This window comes from Pectinophora gossypiella, chromosome 14 (genome assembly GCF_024362695.1).
Source record: "Pectinophora gossypiella chromosome 14, ilPecGoss1.1, whole genome shotgun sequence".
NCBI lineage: Eukaryota > Metazoa > Arthropoda > Insecta > Lepidoptera > Gelechiidae > Pectinophora > Pectinophora gossypiella.
The window spans coordinates 207416-221639 of NC_065417.1; the positions used below are offsets into that span (position 1 = coordinate 207416).

The 14224-nt window shown below is 38.0% G+C and overlaps 1 protein-coding gene across 2 annotated transcripts in view; it reads right to left on the reverse strand.

The window, feature by feature from the left end:
- LOC126372425 (low-density lipoprotein receptor-related protein 2) overlaps nucleotides 1-14224 on the reverse strand; it is a 326882-nt gene that overhangs the window by 44121 nt on the left and 268537 nt on the right. The window contains exon 2 of one of the 2 annotated variants that reach the window (XM_050018162.1): nucleotides 8122-8187. The exons of the other annotated variant lie outside the window; for it this stretch is intronic. Within the exon in view, the coding sequence (XP_049874119.1) occupies nucleotides 8122-8187 (66 nt within the window). The remainder of the gene's footprint in view (nucleotides 1-8121; nucleotides 8188-14224) is intronic. 2 annotated transcript variants of the gene reach the window in all.

Here is a 14224-nt window from a genome sequence, read left to right on the forward strand (position 1 = left end):
TGGTATTGCCTTGAATACAATTTGCGGTCCCAAACACGTCGCAATTGTATAAGGAATGGAATCGATTCCACCTGTTGAATGGGCCGCCGATATTGTCAACATTATGACTTGTCTCGGCGAATATAGACGATAGTTCTATAAATGTCTCGATAAAATCTAAAAACGAAGAAGTGTCGTAACTTTGTCTGTATCTGAAAATAGAGTTGTTAGAATCCAATTGAAACATCAATGTTCTATAAAAGTTTTATAAGTAAACAGCCAGATTTATTCTTTGTTTTCAGGCTGTCTGCATGCAAAAACTTAGCGACTGTATTTCTCAAACAAATAGTCTCGTAAAGCAATAAATTCTCCGCATGTTTCGCCCTAATAATCCCGTAGTTTGCAGGCCGTAAATACTTGGTATCCGTGCGTGTTTCCACTGACACGTCCGCCCCCGGCCGCGGTCGAGGCGCGACTGACGTTACTATCGCGCCCCCCTTCCCCCACTCCGGCGCCGGAAGTGCAGGAAACGCGGAAGCGTTGCCGCTTCCGTTCCGACGCACTTCCGGCGCACTCGGCGGGCGCCGGTGCAGCAGTGTGAACACGGAAACTAGGCTTTAATGGCTCGAGATTTTTCTGTCTTTACAACGATGCACTGATCTGGTTTAATGCTAAAGAGCTCGACTTTTCAATAATATATATTTTTTTTGTTATGAAATTTATTATAAAAGTGATTTCTGTTTCACTTCGGAGCAATTTTGCTACCTTACAGATACTTCTAGGAATGCCGCTAAGAGACTGCAGCACAACGGTCATCAGGCACAGAAGGGTAAATTCAACTTTGGCATGAAATGCAAAGGGCCTAATAAAGGAAAAGTCTAGAAAGGAGCCAAGGGCGGCAAGGGTAGAGCCTTCAGAAGGCCACGAACGACTACATAAGGCCGGAAGAAAAATGCCTACAGCTCCGTCATTTCAAGCGTATTTTTATAGGAAAATTTTATAATTGATTTTTATTTATTTTTAATTTGGTCTATAATACTCCAGGCGTTTATCTTTTGGGAGGGACGGCTTTGGTCGGTGTGTCCGAGTTGTGTCGAGTTTGTTCCGGGTGAGATAATCCGCCGGTAAATACTGGCTGTAATCTCCGCTCTCGACGCTTGCCTGTGTGAACGTTGCCTGTGGCCTGCCCAGCAGGCTATTTAGGTTATTAATGAATAGTTAGATGTATTAATGTTGATTTATAAGAAAGAGTTCATCATCATTATCTCCCTAGCATTATCCCGTTTTTCACAGGGTCCGCTTACCTAACTTGAGAGATGTCTGACCTTCCAACCCGCGAAGGGAAAACCAGCCCAATACAGGTTAGGTCCCATACCTCCGAAAATGCATTTCTCGGGAATGTGACCGCTGAGCACGTGATAATCATTTATGATCCAAACATAAATTCGAAAACAAATTCGACAATCATTGGTTTATTTATAAGAAAGAGCTAAGATATCCAATTTAGGATTAATTTATGATATTTGCACAATACAGACGCGAGTATTGGGATAGTCGGGACCATCATAGTCGGGCAGCCTTATGTTGATATGACGCACGGTGAGGGGTGACGTAAGACATGTGGCGTCCAAACAACGTCACCACATCTAGAACTTGCGTTGTACACTCATTTTTTTACTTTATTTGTTCATTTTATTTTCCGCTTTCAAAATGTCGTCACATTATGACGTCATACTCCGAGCAAGTGTTTATAAGTTCGATCCTATCATGATGAACGTAATCATCTTTCCTCCATACATGGCAGTAACGCAGTAATCTGTCATCTCGGGAATATCATACACTCCGCCGCGCGCGCCGCTCCGCTTTCAATTCCGACGCGGAACGTTGTGATCCCTTACGTTAGGGGCACACTACGCTGACTACATTCACAACTACAAACAAGACATATTTGCTGTCAAATAAAATTAGTCATATCGACACTATAGGTGTTAAGTCGAGATTAGAGTAAACTATCCTAGCCTGTAAACTCATACATCACACATATTGAAAAGAAGCGTTCGCTGAGAGATAGAAAAATACATTATTTTTTTACCGTCTTCATCCTTTCTGGGCAGTGCATATGTAGCGATGTTCGTCGTGTGTCCAGCACACGTCTCAGATCCATTCTTGACATAACAAGAGGATCCAGACCCCCCGGGGCCCGCGCAGATGATCCCGGTGTGTCGCGGCCGGACGCGGCGAAACAATCTCACAACGAAATAAATTGCGCCTCGTCGTGGGATTGTTTTTAAATTTCGTTACACAAACTTGTCGCCGCGAGACAGACATACCCCGCCCGTATATGAGTGACAGAGACGCACGACACACTCAAGCGAGGTAATTCAAAGAGTAGTTAGCGGAGTATCAACGAACGTGATTCCGTGTTGCGGAGTTTTTATTAAATTTGCTTTTGCGCAAACTATATTTGTTACTTTTAAAATATGAGGATTTACGAGGGAAGTTTTTTACTTTCGCCATGTGTTCGTATGACCTATTGGTTACAGTGTCGGCGCGCAAGTAAAGTTCCAACAGAAATGTAATAATCAGCCAACAAAGCTCTGACATCACACAGTTCTTCATAGAACCAGTTATGGCTCTTTATCTGTGGTATTATGCCCAATATGACGATTAAAATTGACGATTCAAAGTGTAACTATGTTACCTACTGAATAAAGATATTTTTGAATTTGAATTGGAATATGCTTCGTCAAACCCAATTTATTTGCTTAAAAGCATTTTTTGCTCATAAACAGACCTCCCCCATTATATTCAAACAGGATCTGAAAATAATGAATCTTGAGTTCAATCTGTGTAAGTCGTTTTTGGCAGGATTCAATCTGCCATCAGGAGAGTTCGATGGATCTGATGGCGACGACATGCGACGTGACGGGGGTGGAAAGGGGGGAAGGGGTTGCAAAGAAGCGAGAACTCGCTAACTGGTGCTGATAGACCACAAATTGACTTGTAGCTTGCTGGGATATAATCGGATGGCCTTATGCAAAATGTGCATTGGCTTATTGTTCTTTTTTATTATTTATGAGTATCCCTATGTCAACAAATATTTTTCATTTTCTCAAGGCTTACGAAGGTCCTACAACGTTCAAAGTTACAGTAGAGGTAGGTTCTCAGACCGGAATAAACACTGAAGAACACGCTTAAGAATTTTAAGTCCAAAGCCGGTTTACTGACCAAGAATAAAAAAGCTTCCTTGCAACGATAAAGTGAATGAAATGACTGTAAATGCTCGTAAATGCCATGAAATTTTTGTATGTATTAGCACACACTTGCTGAGAATAATACCCATCAATGAGGCAGCATGCTGTCGTAGCGCAACACAGGTCCTGCGAGTGACACCCACGCCGTACTGATATTAATAAACTTTGCGCCGACGGTGTACGCGTTTCATTACAACGACGACGTACGGAATTTATGATCGCGGCTTCGTTACGTTTGTATGAAAGTTTCTGAAGTGCATATTTTGTGATTTTATATGAATTTTAAACATGATATACTTTGGAACGACGTAATATGAATGCGGTCACTGTCGTACATGTAAAATAATAAACTTGTCAAGATACAAGTGCCTTGTAGGAGTGAAAAAAACTGAATAAATTCTAAATCAATCCAATGAAAAACAAACAAAAAAAGTGGAATGCAAGGCCGAAAACAAATAGATTGAAAAATTAATATAACCAGAGATGCAAAATTGAAATCTGTCAAAAATAATTTCAATTTCCATCCATTCGCGAAGACACCCATAACCCGCGTCAGCATGTTACAGCGGCCGAGCGGGGGTGAAAGGGCGACGGGGGGGAACGGCCGTAAAAAGTATTTAGATCGAGTCATATATCTCAACTAGCGCGGCGGATCGAGCGAGGGATGAAATATGCCCCATAAACCGATTTCCACCAACTATATTAGTGGGACAGAAGGTCCCAACTGTCGAGCAAGGTCACCTTTTTTAGATTGCTATGAATGGATAAACTACTTACTTATATCGAAATACTTTTTGAATATAAAAATAGTTTTATCTAATTTAAAAAAATACGCAATTTCTGCATCAGATAGTTTTACACGTAGGTATCATAATTTAAAATTACCCTTATAACGAATACAATAAATTAAACCTGCCTACCATTCTTGTTCCCTACTTCCGCGCCACATCGCCTGCACCTCAGCCCTTCCATATTTGTTATGCATGCTCTATTTACCCCGTCTCGTATTTATGTGCGGAAATCCCCCCGTTCTGCAGTATTTACCCACTAGTTTCTCCTCGAATTCGACTAAATTCATCCAACAAAGTTTACCCGGCTGTTCCCAAATAGAGTTTAACTATAGTATCCTTTTATATTTATTTTCAGTGTATCAAAATGGCATATTATGCATATGTGCGTAGTCAGTTAGAGTTTGCTAGCATAATTTGGAATCCTCTTTATAGTGTTCATATTAACAAGATAGAACGTATTCAAAAAATATTTTTAAAACATTTAAATTACCGCGTAAATGCCCGTTTCGATTCGTACGAGGAGGCCTGTGGGGGACATGGCCTTGTTACTCTGGCGGATAGACGTATGTTGTTGGATATGTCTTTCTTACATGACGTGGTTAACTCCCGATTGGATGACGCTACACTCACATCTTTAGTCTCACTACATATTCCTCAGCGCCGGCCTAGGTACGCTATCCACAAAGTTTTTCATGTTCCTCAAGGTCATTCCAACTATGGACGAAACGAATTCGTTTCTCGAGCAACTTCTAAATATAATACACTTTTTAGTGATTTAGATATTTATGCTTTGTCTAAAACCTCATTTAAGTCACAAATACTGAAAAGACTTTTGCCAAGAAATTAACTAAACTACGTTAAAATTATTAAAATAATCATTTATTTTTAAATAATATTTATTTTTATATTTATTTGTGGTCACGTAAACCAATTTTAGTCGGTGCCTGCTTATAGTGACAATAGTTTATAATATATAGGTTTAAGTTTATAAACAATCTTTTTGTAACATTTAGTCTTTTTTATAATGTGTTTTTTTTTTTATAATATATATATTTTTATATAAGTACTTTAAGCCTAGCATTGTATCGTTAGTTTTGTTACTGTTCTCATCAAGTTCTACAATTTGTTTTATTTGTGGTATCCTGTGATTGGCGAACAAACATTGTACTTACTGTAATTATTCTTAGTTAATTAATAAGCTGTTGGATATCCTCAATAAATAAATAAATAAATAAATAAATTTACAAAATTGCTGTTACGCCGCCGTAGCCTCGTAGTGATCGTGCGCTACGATCCGTAGCACGCGTAACACTTAGCTACGAAAACACAATAATAGAGTTCAAATAATTGCGAATATTAGAAAAGGTTCCTTGAATCTTCTTTTGACGTCAACGTTGTTATCGAACTGTATAGTATAAGAGGGTATGTCGTATGAATATACTTTAATAAAGTGACTAAATATTTTTCCTTACCTTTCAATAGCAAGAATAATGATCAGAATTTGACAGCTAGTGAAAAGGCAACATCAATCTAAGGCTACACTTTTGTCCACCTGAATGCAGGTATTACGATTCTTCTCTTTTATGTGTAAAGGAGGGAAAATCGTCGACAGCCATTGATGTGCTTGTCATTATAGTCTGTCACTTGAGATTGATACTGTCATTATACATATTTGCATATTTATAAGCGAGGTAAATAATTTACATTAATAGTTTATTATTAAAACTTATTTAATTTACATTAAAAAGTTAAAAATTCGGTGAGTAAAACAATCTTCGAGTTATATAAATTAAGGCTTTTCTACTCATCATCCCCCTAGCATTATCCCAATTTTCACAGGGTCCGCTTACATAACCTGAAGATGTGACAGGTCCGTTTTTTACAGAAACGACTGCCGCCGTCTGACCTTTCAACCCCCAAAGGGAATACCACCAGCCCAATACAGGTTAGATCACATACCTCCGAAGATGCATTTCTTGAAAATCTGGGTTATGTTTTCCTTCATTTATGATCCAAACATGAATTCGAAAATACATACGACAATCATGGGTTTAAGCCTGTGTTGGATTCGAACTTGCGACCTCAAAATGAGAGGCGAGCGTTCTATCAACTGGGCTACCACGGCATTCACGGCAAGACTTTTCTGCTGTCATTCATTCATTCATTGGCCTTATACGTCTGTTTCTGCTGTAAATCGCTACTAAATTGTTACTGGTAAGTATGTGTTTCATTATTAAAACGAAGTAATATTAGTGTCAGAAGATATAACATGCACTATGTTTTCCGCCAATTGTTTTGATTTAATTCGTAAGCAAACTGGTCCTTAAATCTAGTGGATAAAGTGGTTATTGTCGTTGAGACTGTTGGGAGTGTGCAAAGGGTCTTGTTTTGTTGAGCAAAATAAATATTGGATATCAGCTCAACGTAGGATTTCATGTTTGTTCGAGTGACGGGGTGACGGAAATTCATGTTTTATATTTTTTTACATTTTTTTTATTATATAAAGTTTATTTTTTTGTTACTCGTCGAAAACAAAAATCTGCTGCTGCTGCTGTCGGTGAAAGTGAGAGGGAAAAAATGTTTTACGGAATTAATGACGTCACCCTAACACTGGAGCGAGCAGCAAGGTGGAGTATACTCCATATTCCCTCCAGTTGAATGAATATATGCCTATGCCCAGCAGTGAGACGTATATAGTTTATAGTAGAATTTTAGTTTATTAATGACGTCACTCAATACACTTTAATTCGATTCACTGAAAATTTCACATTTTATTACATGGTTTTTATTTTCACATTTATCACCAACGTATAAAAAATGTAGCGTTATCGAAAGGGAAAATGTATAGTATTCATCAATGTCAGCCCTTAAATAAATGTTTTTTGGGAGAAACATTTAAAGAGATTGCAAAAAAAAAACATACTTGTAAAGTTAACTTACCTGACTTACCTTTGCTGAAAATTCTACTTCTTTATAATTAATGCAAAATACAAAATAGCAAATAAAAAGAAACGCAAAACAACCTAAACATCGACTATAAAAACATTGACTACTGTATTTAAAAACACGTTACGAAAATGTTAAAAACACGAAAATCAGCATTATAATTGTTAAATACTTCTTGCCCTGTTAAGGGGGCAGTAGAGGTCTTTGACGTAATCTAAAGAAAATAAATAAGAGTAGAAAAAAATAAGTTTTGAATAAAACAAAGAATATAAATGGTGAAGATAACGAGCAGAGAGCGATATGGAAGTTGTCCGTTGGTTGACCAACTTGTCGGAGTGAAGTTAGCCGCAAATCACTTCAATGCTGAAGTTAGGCACGACTCACTTGCAATGCTAAAGTTTCCTCTCAATTATTCAACAAACAAGTTGCTCAAACTGTATAGAATAGCCATCACAAAAACTGCCTATAATTATTTTAGTAGAAATGTCATTTTACTGGAAATTAAGTGAGAATCACATTACTTCGCTACATACAGCCCTTCTTATAAAAAATGTTTTTATAATCATCATTATCATCAGCCCATTAACGTCCCCACTGCTGGGGCACGGGCCTTCCCTATGGATGGATAGGGAGATCGGGCCTTAAACCATCACGCGGGCCCAGTGCGGATTGATGGTTATTAACGACTGCTAATGCAGCCGGGACCAACGGCTTAACGTGCCTTCCGAAGCACGGAGGAGCTCGAGATGAAAACTTTTTTTTGTGGTCACCCATCCTATGACCGGCCTTTGCTAAAGTTGCTTTACTTCAACAATCAGTTACCCTCGCGCCACCGAGCTAATCAGTTTTTATAATAAATCGCATATTTTTTATATGATTTATAAAAATAAGAGTAGGATTCCCGTAGAAAATGACAAGATATCTAAACAAAAACAGTGAGAGATAGAAATAAAATTAAAATCCATTTGTATTAGTTACCAAAACAGCTTAAATCTACACAATTACCAACCTACAATATTAAAACAGGAAATAAAACCCAAAAAAGAACAAAAATTCAAATTCATGGAAAGAATTCTACAAAATAAAGGAGAGCACACACAACACACAACTGCCGCTTGGCGTCTATAAGCACCCGCTACGGTTCGACATACCTTTGTAGCGCAACTTTTTGAGAAAAGACTTCGGAATGAGGCGAGCCTTGACGCGTCCCGCCCGTCCTGCAACACACACACCCAGTGAACGCACAGCCTTATTTATCATTTTTATTTACATTATAAATCCGGGTTTGACCTCCATCTTACATCTTGGTAAGTGATGTGGCCTAAGATGGGACTCGCTTACCTAACAAATTCACTTTACCCTTACCAAAAAGTTTACGTTTGTGCTTTGTCATTGATAAACTGGCTTTAAATCCTATGTTTTTGTTTTATTACCTTACACTACTAATGTTTATTACCTGTTATCAACAATATTTTTTGTAAATAATTATAAAAACCTCGAATTCAATTAATAAAGTAGAGCTTAATTAAAATTGAAGACGAACGAATCTAAATTTTTTTTATTATTATTAATTAGGCTTACGGCATCAGACGTTAAAATAATATGTTATTAAAGGTTCGTTATGAAATTAATTCAATAAAACAAGATTAATAATATAACGATAATTATCCTACATACACAAGGTAATGTAAACCGGTTTGAAGTGGACCTAAATGGATACACAAATATACCTAATTGCTCGTTCAAACGCAACGTTACCTACGTTGGGTTAATATAAATTCATCACCAATCGACATTTAAAACAACAGATGCAACGAGTACAATGAGGATTATTGTTTTTATAGCACTTGCCCGTGTTTAAGGAAACAAAGATATGGGAAGTTTATGGAAAAAACTAAGGGCTCTATCTCACTAGGAAGACCTGGGGGGTTAAAATGCCACAACGAAGCAATTCATCTAAAAAAGCAATATGGCTATTTGTCATTTTTTTGCATAGCGCACTTACTTCTATGTGCGCAAATGTTAGATGAATTGCTTCTTTAACCCCCTAGTGGCACCACCAACAAAATGTATGAAGTTGTATAAAGGGTACTTCATCTGTTCGCACAACCAGCTCCGGCAACCGATTAGAAGAAGAAGAAGAAAAAGAAAAACAATTTCCCGCTGGCGACGCAACTATGGAGTGCTAGTTTGACAGGGCCTTTAAAACATTAGATGACTGATTTATTTATTGAAATAATATGTTTTATGAAATCAAGTACTTTGTTAAGCTGAAAGCACATCAGGAATCTGTCGAATCGTGCGCGCTGTTTTGTTTATAAAAAAAAAACTTCACCTATTGCTAATAATTATTTTATGACCTCGATTTGCAAAACTACTCAAGTATCCTTTTATTCTGATCCCATAAAATAAATTAAATAGACATGGATGTGGTAATTCGGCGTGCCACATCAGAGGAGCCTCGCAAGTTGTTAATCCGGCACTAAGCCCGCCCCCACTTCCGTATAATTTAATTGGACCCGTGGATTTGCATTTTGCACTGCTTTCATTTTTAATGTATGAATGCCTAGTTTTAGGTGCGGAATTGAGGTCAAATATGAGCTCGCTGCGTCGTCGCCCTCAGACACGACGCAGGTCAACGAGTTGTCACAAAATGTGGACAGATGAGCCGCCTGTTTTACTCTCAAATTGTGAGAAACTCGTATACTAGGAGACTGTAAGTGGACACTCTCATTTTACTTACCGACGTAAGTTTTGTATACTTATTAGCTTATTTTCATAAGGAAAGTATACTAAGTATCTCTTCTATTTCCACCCGATCAGCACCGAATATTCCCAATAATTAAAATGAACATTTTTTTTTATCTGAATGGAGACGAATTTATAATTCGTTGAGAAGTAAATAGTAAATCAACGTACCTAATTTCATTTTTTTATCTGAAGTTTCGTCTGAAACATTTATCTGTCACGTTGACATAAGTTAAACATATACATCGTCTTTAATAATTAATCCATTTACGTAAAATATCCCACAAAACTACTGTCACGTAAATCTTTGATAGCCCGGGTTCGAATCCGGGACGTCCATTTGCGAGCCGCACTCAGACGTATGAATAAAATGAATATTTTAACACCGGAGTTGAATATTTGCATAGCCACCCTATCGCTACCTGCGGATTAATGGCGACTGATGCAGCCGGAGTAATGAGACCTCTGACTTATCGGCCTAGCAATGTTCTATCATATGGAAGATACTACACGTCACGGGCCTTTGGAAAATGGACGTACGTCTTCATTATCCTAAGTAATTTTTAATTTATTGCCTTTGAAATTCACAAGAAGGTTGTTTCTTACAGCGCCACATCTGGACGTGTCATGAAAGCGGTTGTAGGTTCAATAAATAAATACCACTGCGGTCTGACGCGGAGTCTGTCTCGCCTCATGGTTCGTTGCATACCTGAAACAATAACAAACGTAACTTAGTTTGAGATGAAAAAACATTACAACAGAATAGACATCGATATATATGTCGTGTTCTGTCTCCAGTTACCTCTACAAACGTTTTAATATTGTATAATAAGAGTTACGTATCTTCTTAGCTATCTAATGAAACGAATAATTTTGCAAGTATCGTTTAACAAAATTAAAGAGACGAAAGAAGGAAAATAAATAACACTGGAATGTTACAAACATAGCAGTAAACGAGTACATTTTCTTTGTAAAGTCCGTAACACGACCCGAGTCTGGCTCAAAAACAAGTCAAACGCGCACGTTAACGTTTCCCCGGCAAGGTGTACAGAGTGGAATTGAAGTGGAAACTACAATACCGCCGGTCTCCACGGCACGCGACATTGACATTTCTATTTGTCGTCAGAAAGATCAACACAGCGTGGGTAAACTTTTGTCTTTGAGGTAACTACGGGGTTGGACGGAGGGGTGTTATTGTATCGTGTGGTCTAGCGGGTTAATCTTTGTTCACAGTTCCCGTGCAAACAAGGAAGAATGCATGTTTTACTCAAATAAGACTATGTAATGTAGAAGACTAAGAAATACACTGGAAATGGTCAATTATGATTTTCATCTTCTCTAATTTAAGAGCCACGCTCTTGTCGGTGTAGCATTCGCCATTCTTGTCTATTAAAGATCTTGTCTTGTCTTCACTTCATTCAAGTAACAAAACCTACAATCAATTGTAATCTTGCAACATTCAGGCCCTTATTCTTCTTGAAGTACCATTTCTTTCCATTTATAAAATAGACAAAGTATTTATCTGAATCCAAGTAAGCTACTTCCATCGGGCCGTCTTTCTCGACATATTCTCGTAACGTCGTCAGCCGGCTCGAGCCGCAGTTCTCGAACAATCCGAGCCGTCCGCATGCGAACAAATTGTCAAGTGCTCGACGAAACACAATTTCAAGTCGCGCAGTCGCTTGTCGTTATTTTAGTGACGCCATTTTATATTTTATTTTCCGCGTCTTTAACATTTTATTTCTGTAGGAATTTTACAAGTGTAAATAAAATAGATATAGTGCAATTTAATAATGTTAATAATATAAATATTCACTTATACTTTATTTACACCATAAACAAAACAGTTACTTACAGAACAAAAGTAGACTTATTAAACATAACAAAAATAAAATTAAATAAAAGTAAAAATAATTCAAATAAATATTAATTTATTGGCCCAAAAAACCGTTTTAAAAAAATAAAATAAATAAATGTGCAACTTACAAAATAGGTATGTGGCTAGGAATGAAACGATAACAATAATAAATTAATGTTCTATCACTATATACGTAGTATAAGTACTAGATCGCACTGGACCAAGAAAAATGGAAAGAGGAACGGGAGACCTCTACCCAACAGTGGGATCTTTTGGGTTAGACTTAGATTACTATACTATTACGTTCCTCATTATTCTGGATATAGCGTAAAAATCGATTAATGTAGTGGATTCGACTATTCGCCGATTTGCCCTACCTACCCCTAAAGCTGTCGTTACTTTATGTACTCTATATATATATATATATTGTAAGTTATTCTAGGTAAAGGGCGGTATATAATGTCTGCAACTTATTTACACTTCATCAAACTTTCTCATTGGTAATATAAAAATTGTCTAACTTTAAATGTATGCAAATATTTTTGAAAAAGTTTTGCAAATAACAGAGTAAACCATTAAAATTCTCTCAAAGGGACTTTTTAACAATTTTTTTTCACTAACACAGTTGGGTCGACCATTATAGACGGCGATACGACTCACCACCTATCACGTTGGTCTAACAGAAAGATCGGTGAGGTGTGGGTACCTACGCATTTCATCTTGCGACGGGTGTACCTCTGACTAACCCAATTGGGAATATAATCGTGAGCTTATGTAGCGTGCTAATCTGGAGTAAAACAAAAATCTATTTTCTTTTCTCTAATTTCCTATTATTTCGTCAAAAAAAAGTTATATACATTTTATCAAAAAGAGAAATAAATTGAACAGACCCCTACTGCAATCTAAACCAATACAACCGTCTGTACAAACCGTGGAATCCTCGGGCATTCTTAAAACTTTTATTCGTTTCCTAGCTTTTGTCAAATAGCTCTTTTAAAAGTTGAAGATGGGTAGCGGGCGCAGGCGGCGGCGGTCACAGGAACACGGCGAATTTGAACAAGTTGACGGTAGTCAGACGGTAGATGGGGTGGGACAGCTGTGGCCGACAGGTAGGACTTGAGCCCACTTTCGTAGGTAAAGGAACAATGCTTTGGTAAGATTTGCTGGCTTCAAACTTTGTTTAAATCTAATATTTTTTTAGACTAAATCAATTTGTAATTCTGCTAAGTTGAGCTCTAGGTACTATAGACATTAATCTCCCTAATAGACTGACTGTGCTAAAGTATTTTAAACTCTAGTGTAGTAATACTATGGTGTTGTATTTTAGTTTTGTTCAAAATAATGAACGTCAATTAATCTCCTGTGATATACCATGGTTACAAAATCTAAGCGCAGTGACGGAGTTTTTAAATAGGTACCTAAGTAAATATTATAACCACATCCTTAACACACTTAAGCGCAAACTACTCAACTCCATTCTAACTTTTAATCTAACCGTGCGCTCGCCGCGGATCGCAGTAGATCATCAATCGCCGTCAATGGGAGCATATTACCCTCAGCCGGCGATAAATCGTGTCGTGCATCAGACGCCGAGCGACCGGCGTCCGGGCCGGCGGCCGGCCGTCACCGGACGCCCGGTCCGGACGCGCCGCTCTAACGGAGAGCCGCCATCTGCACCAGACACGTCATCTTCAGTTCTAATCGTTTACATGTCATCGACACAACATGGTGTGCGGTTGAACGGTGGGTTTGTAATTGTAATGAATTCCCGTTAATTAAATAGGATAAGCGCCACGGAGAGGGCGTTTGCAGTAAAAAATCATATTATTAATGATAATAATTGCACATTAAACTTCAAATAAAAAAACATGTGATTTTTCAATCTAAAACTATTACTAATATTGTCAAGCTTATAGAATTTAAATCAAGAAACACCATACATCAGTGACAGACCACAAACATACCAGTCTCTAGACCTGATCTCTGTCTCCTTATAATAGCTAGCTATTTGCCTAGCCCCGACAAACATCACGTTATGACTAAACGGAGGATTACTACAGGCGCACGCGACGGGAATGGAAGACAAGCTCATCGTTCAGGGAACGTCTCATGACGGAGGTACACTCTCTAGCGAGCGGTCTCGTCGCTTCTCGCCGAGAGCTCACGACCGATAGGCCTGTCCGCGAAAATTTAAGCTAGAACTACCATTTACATTCTCGTACGCGCCACGTCTCGTGGTGACTCGCTATCAGTGTACAACCGCCCTTACATCTTGGAGGCCCGTAACAAGTCGTCGGATTTGCCCGGACAAATCACTAGCCATGTCTTTTAAAATTAGGGTCCCCGGGCACTCTCTGTAATGAAATTTGAAGTCAACGAAAAAGGGTTTCGATAGTCCTCAGTAATTACATTATGTAGATCGTCGACGTCTGGTCGACTGCCGAATGTAACCTCTAATCAAAAAGCTGAAAGTTAAACTATTTTATTGGCTCCCGCGGTTTGGTTTTTAAAATCCTGTAAGTCTTTTTACTCGTCATAGTTTAAATTACTTATACCAACTTGATTGTATTTAAATTATGAAAATTGGTTCAACATAGTGTAAGTAAAAAATAATTTAGCAGCTTGTTATTTATCACGCAAAACCCCAT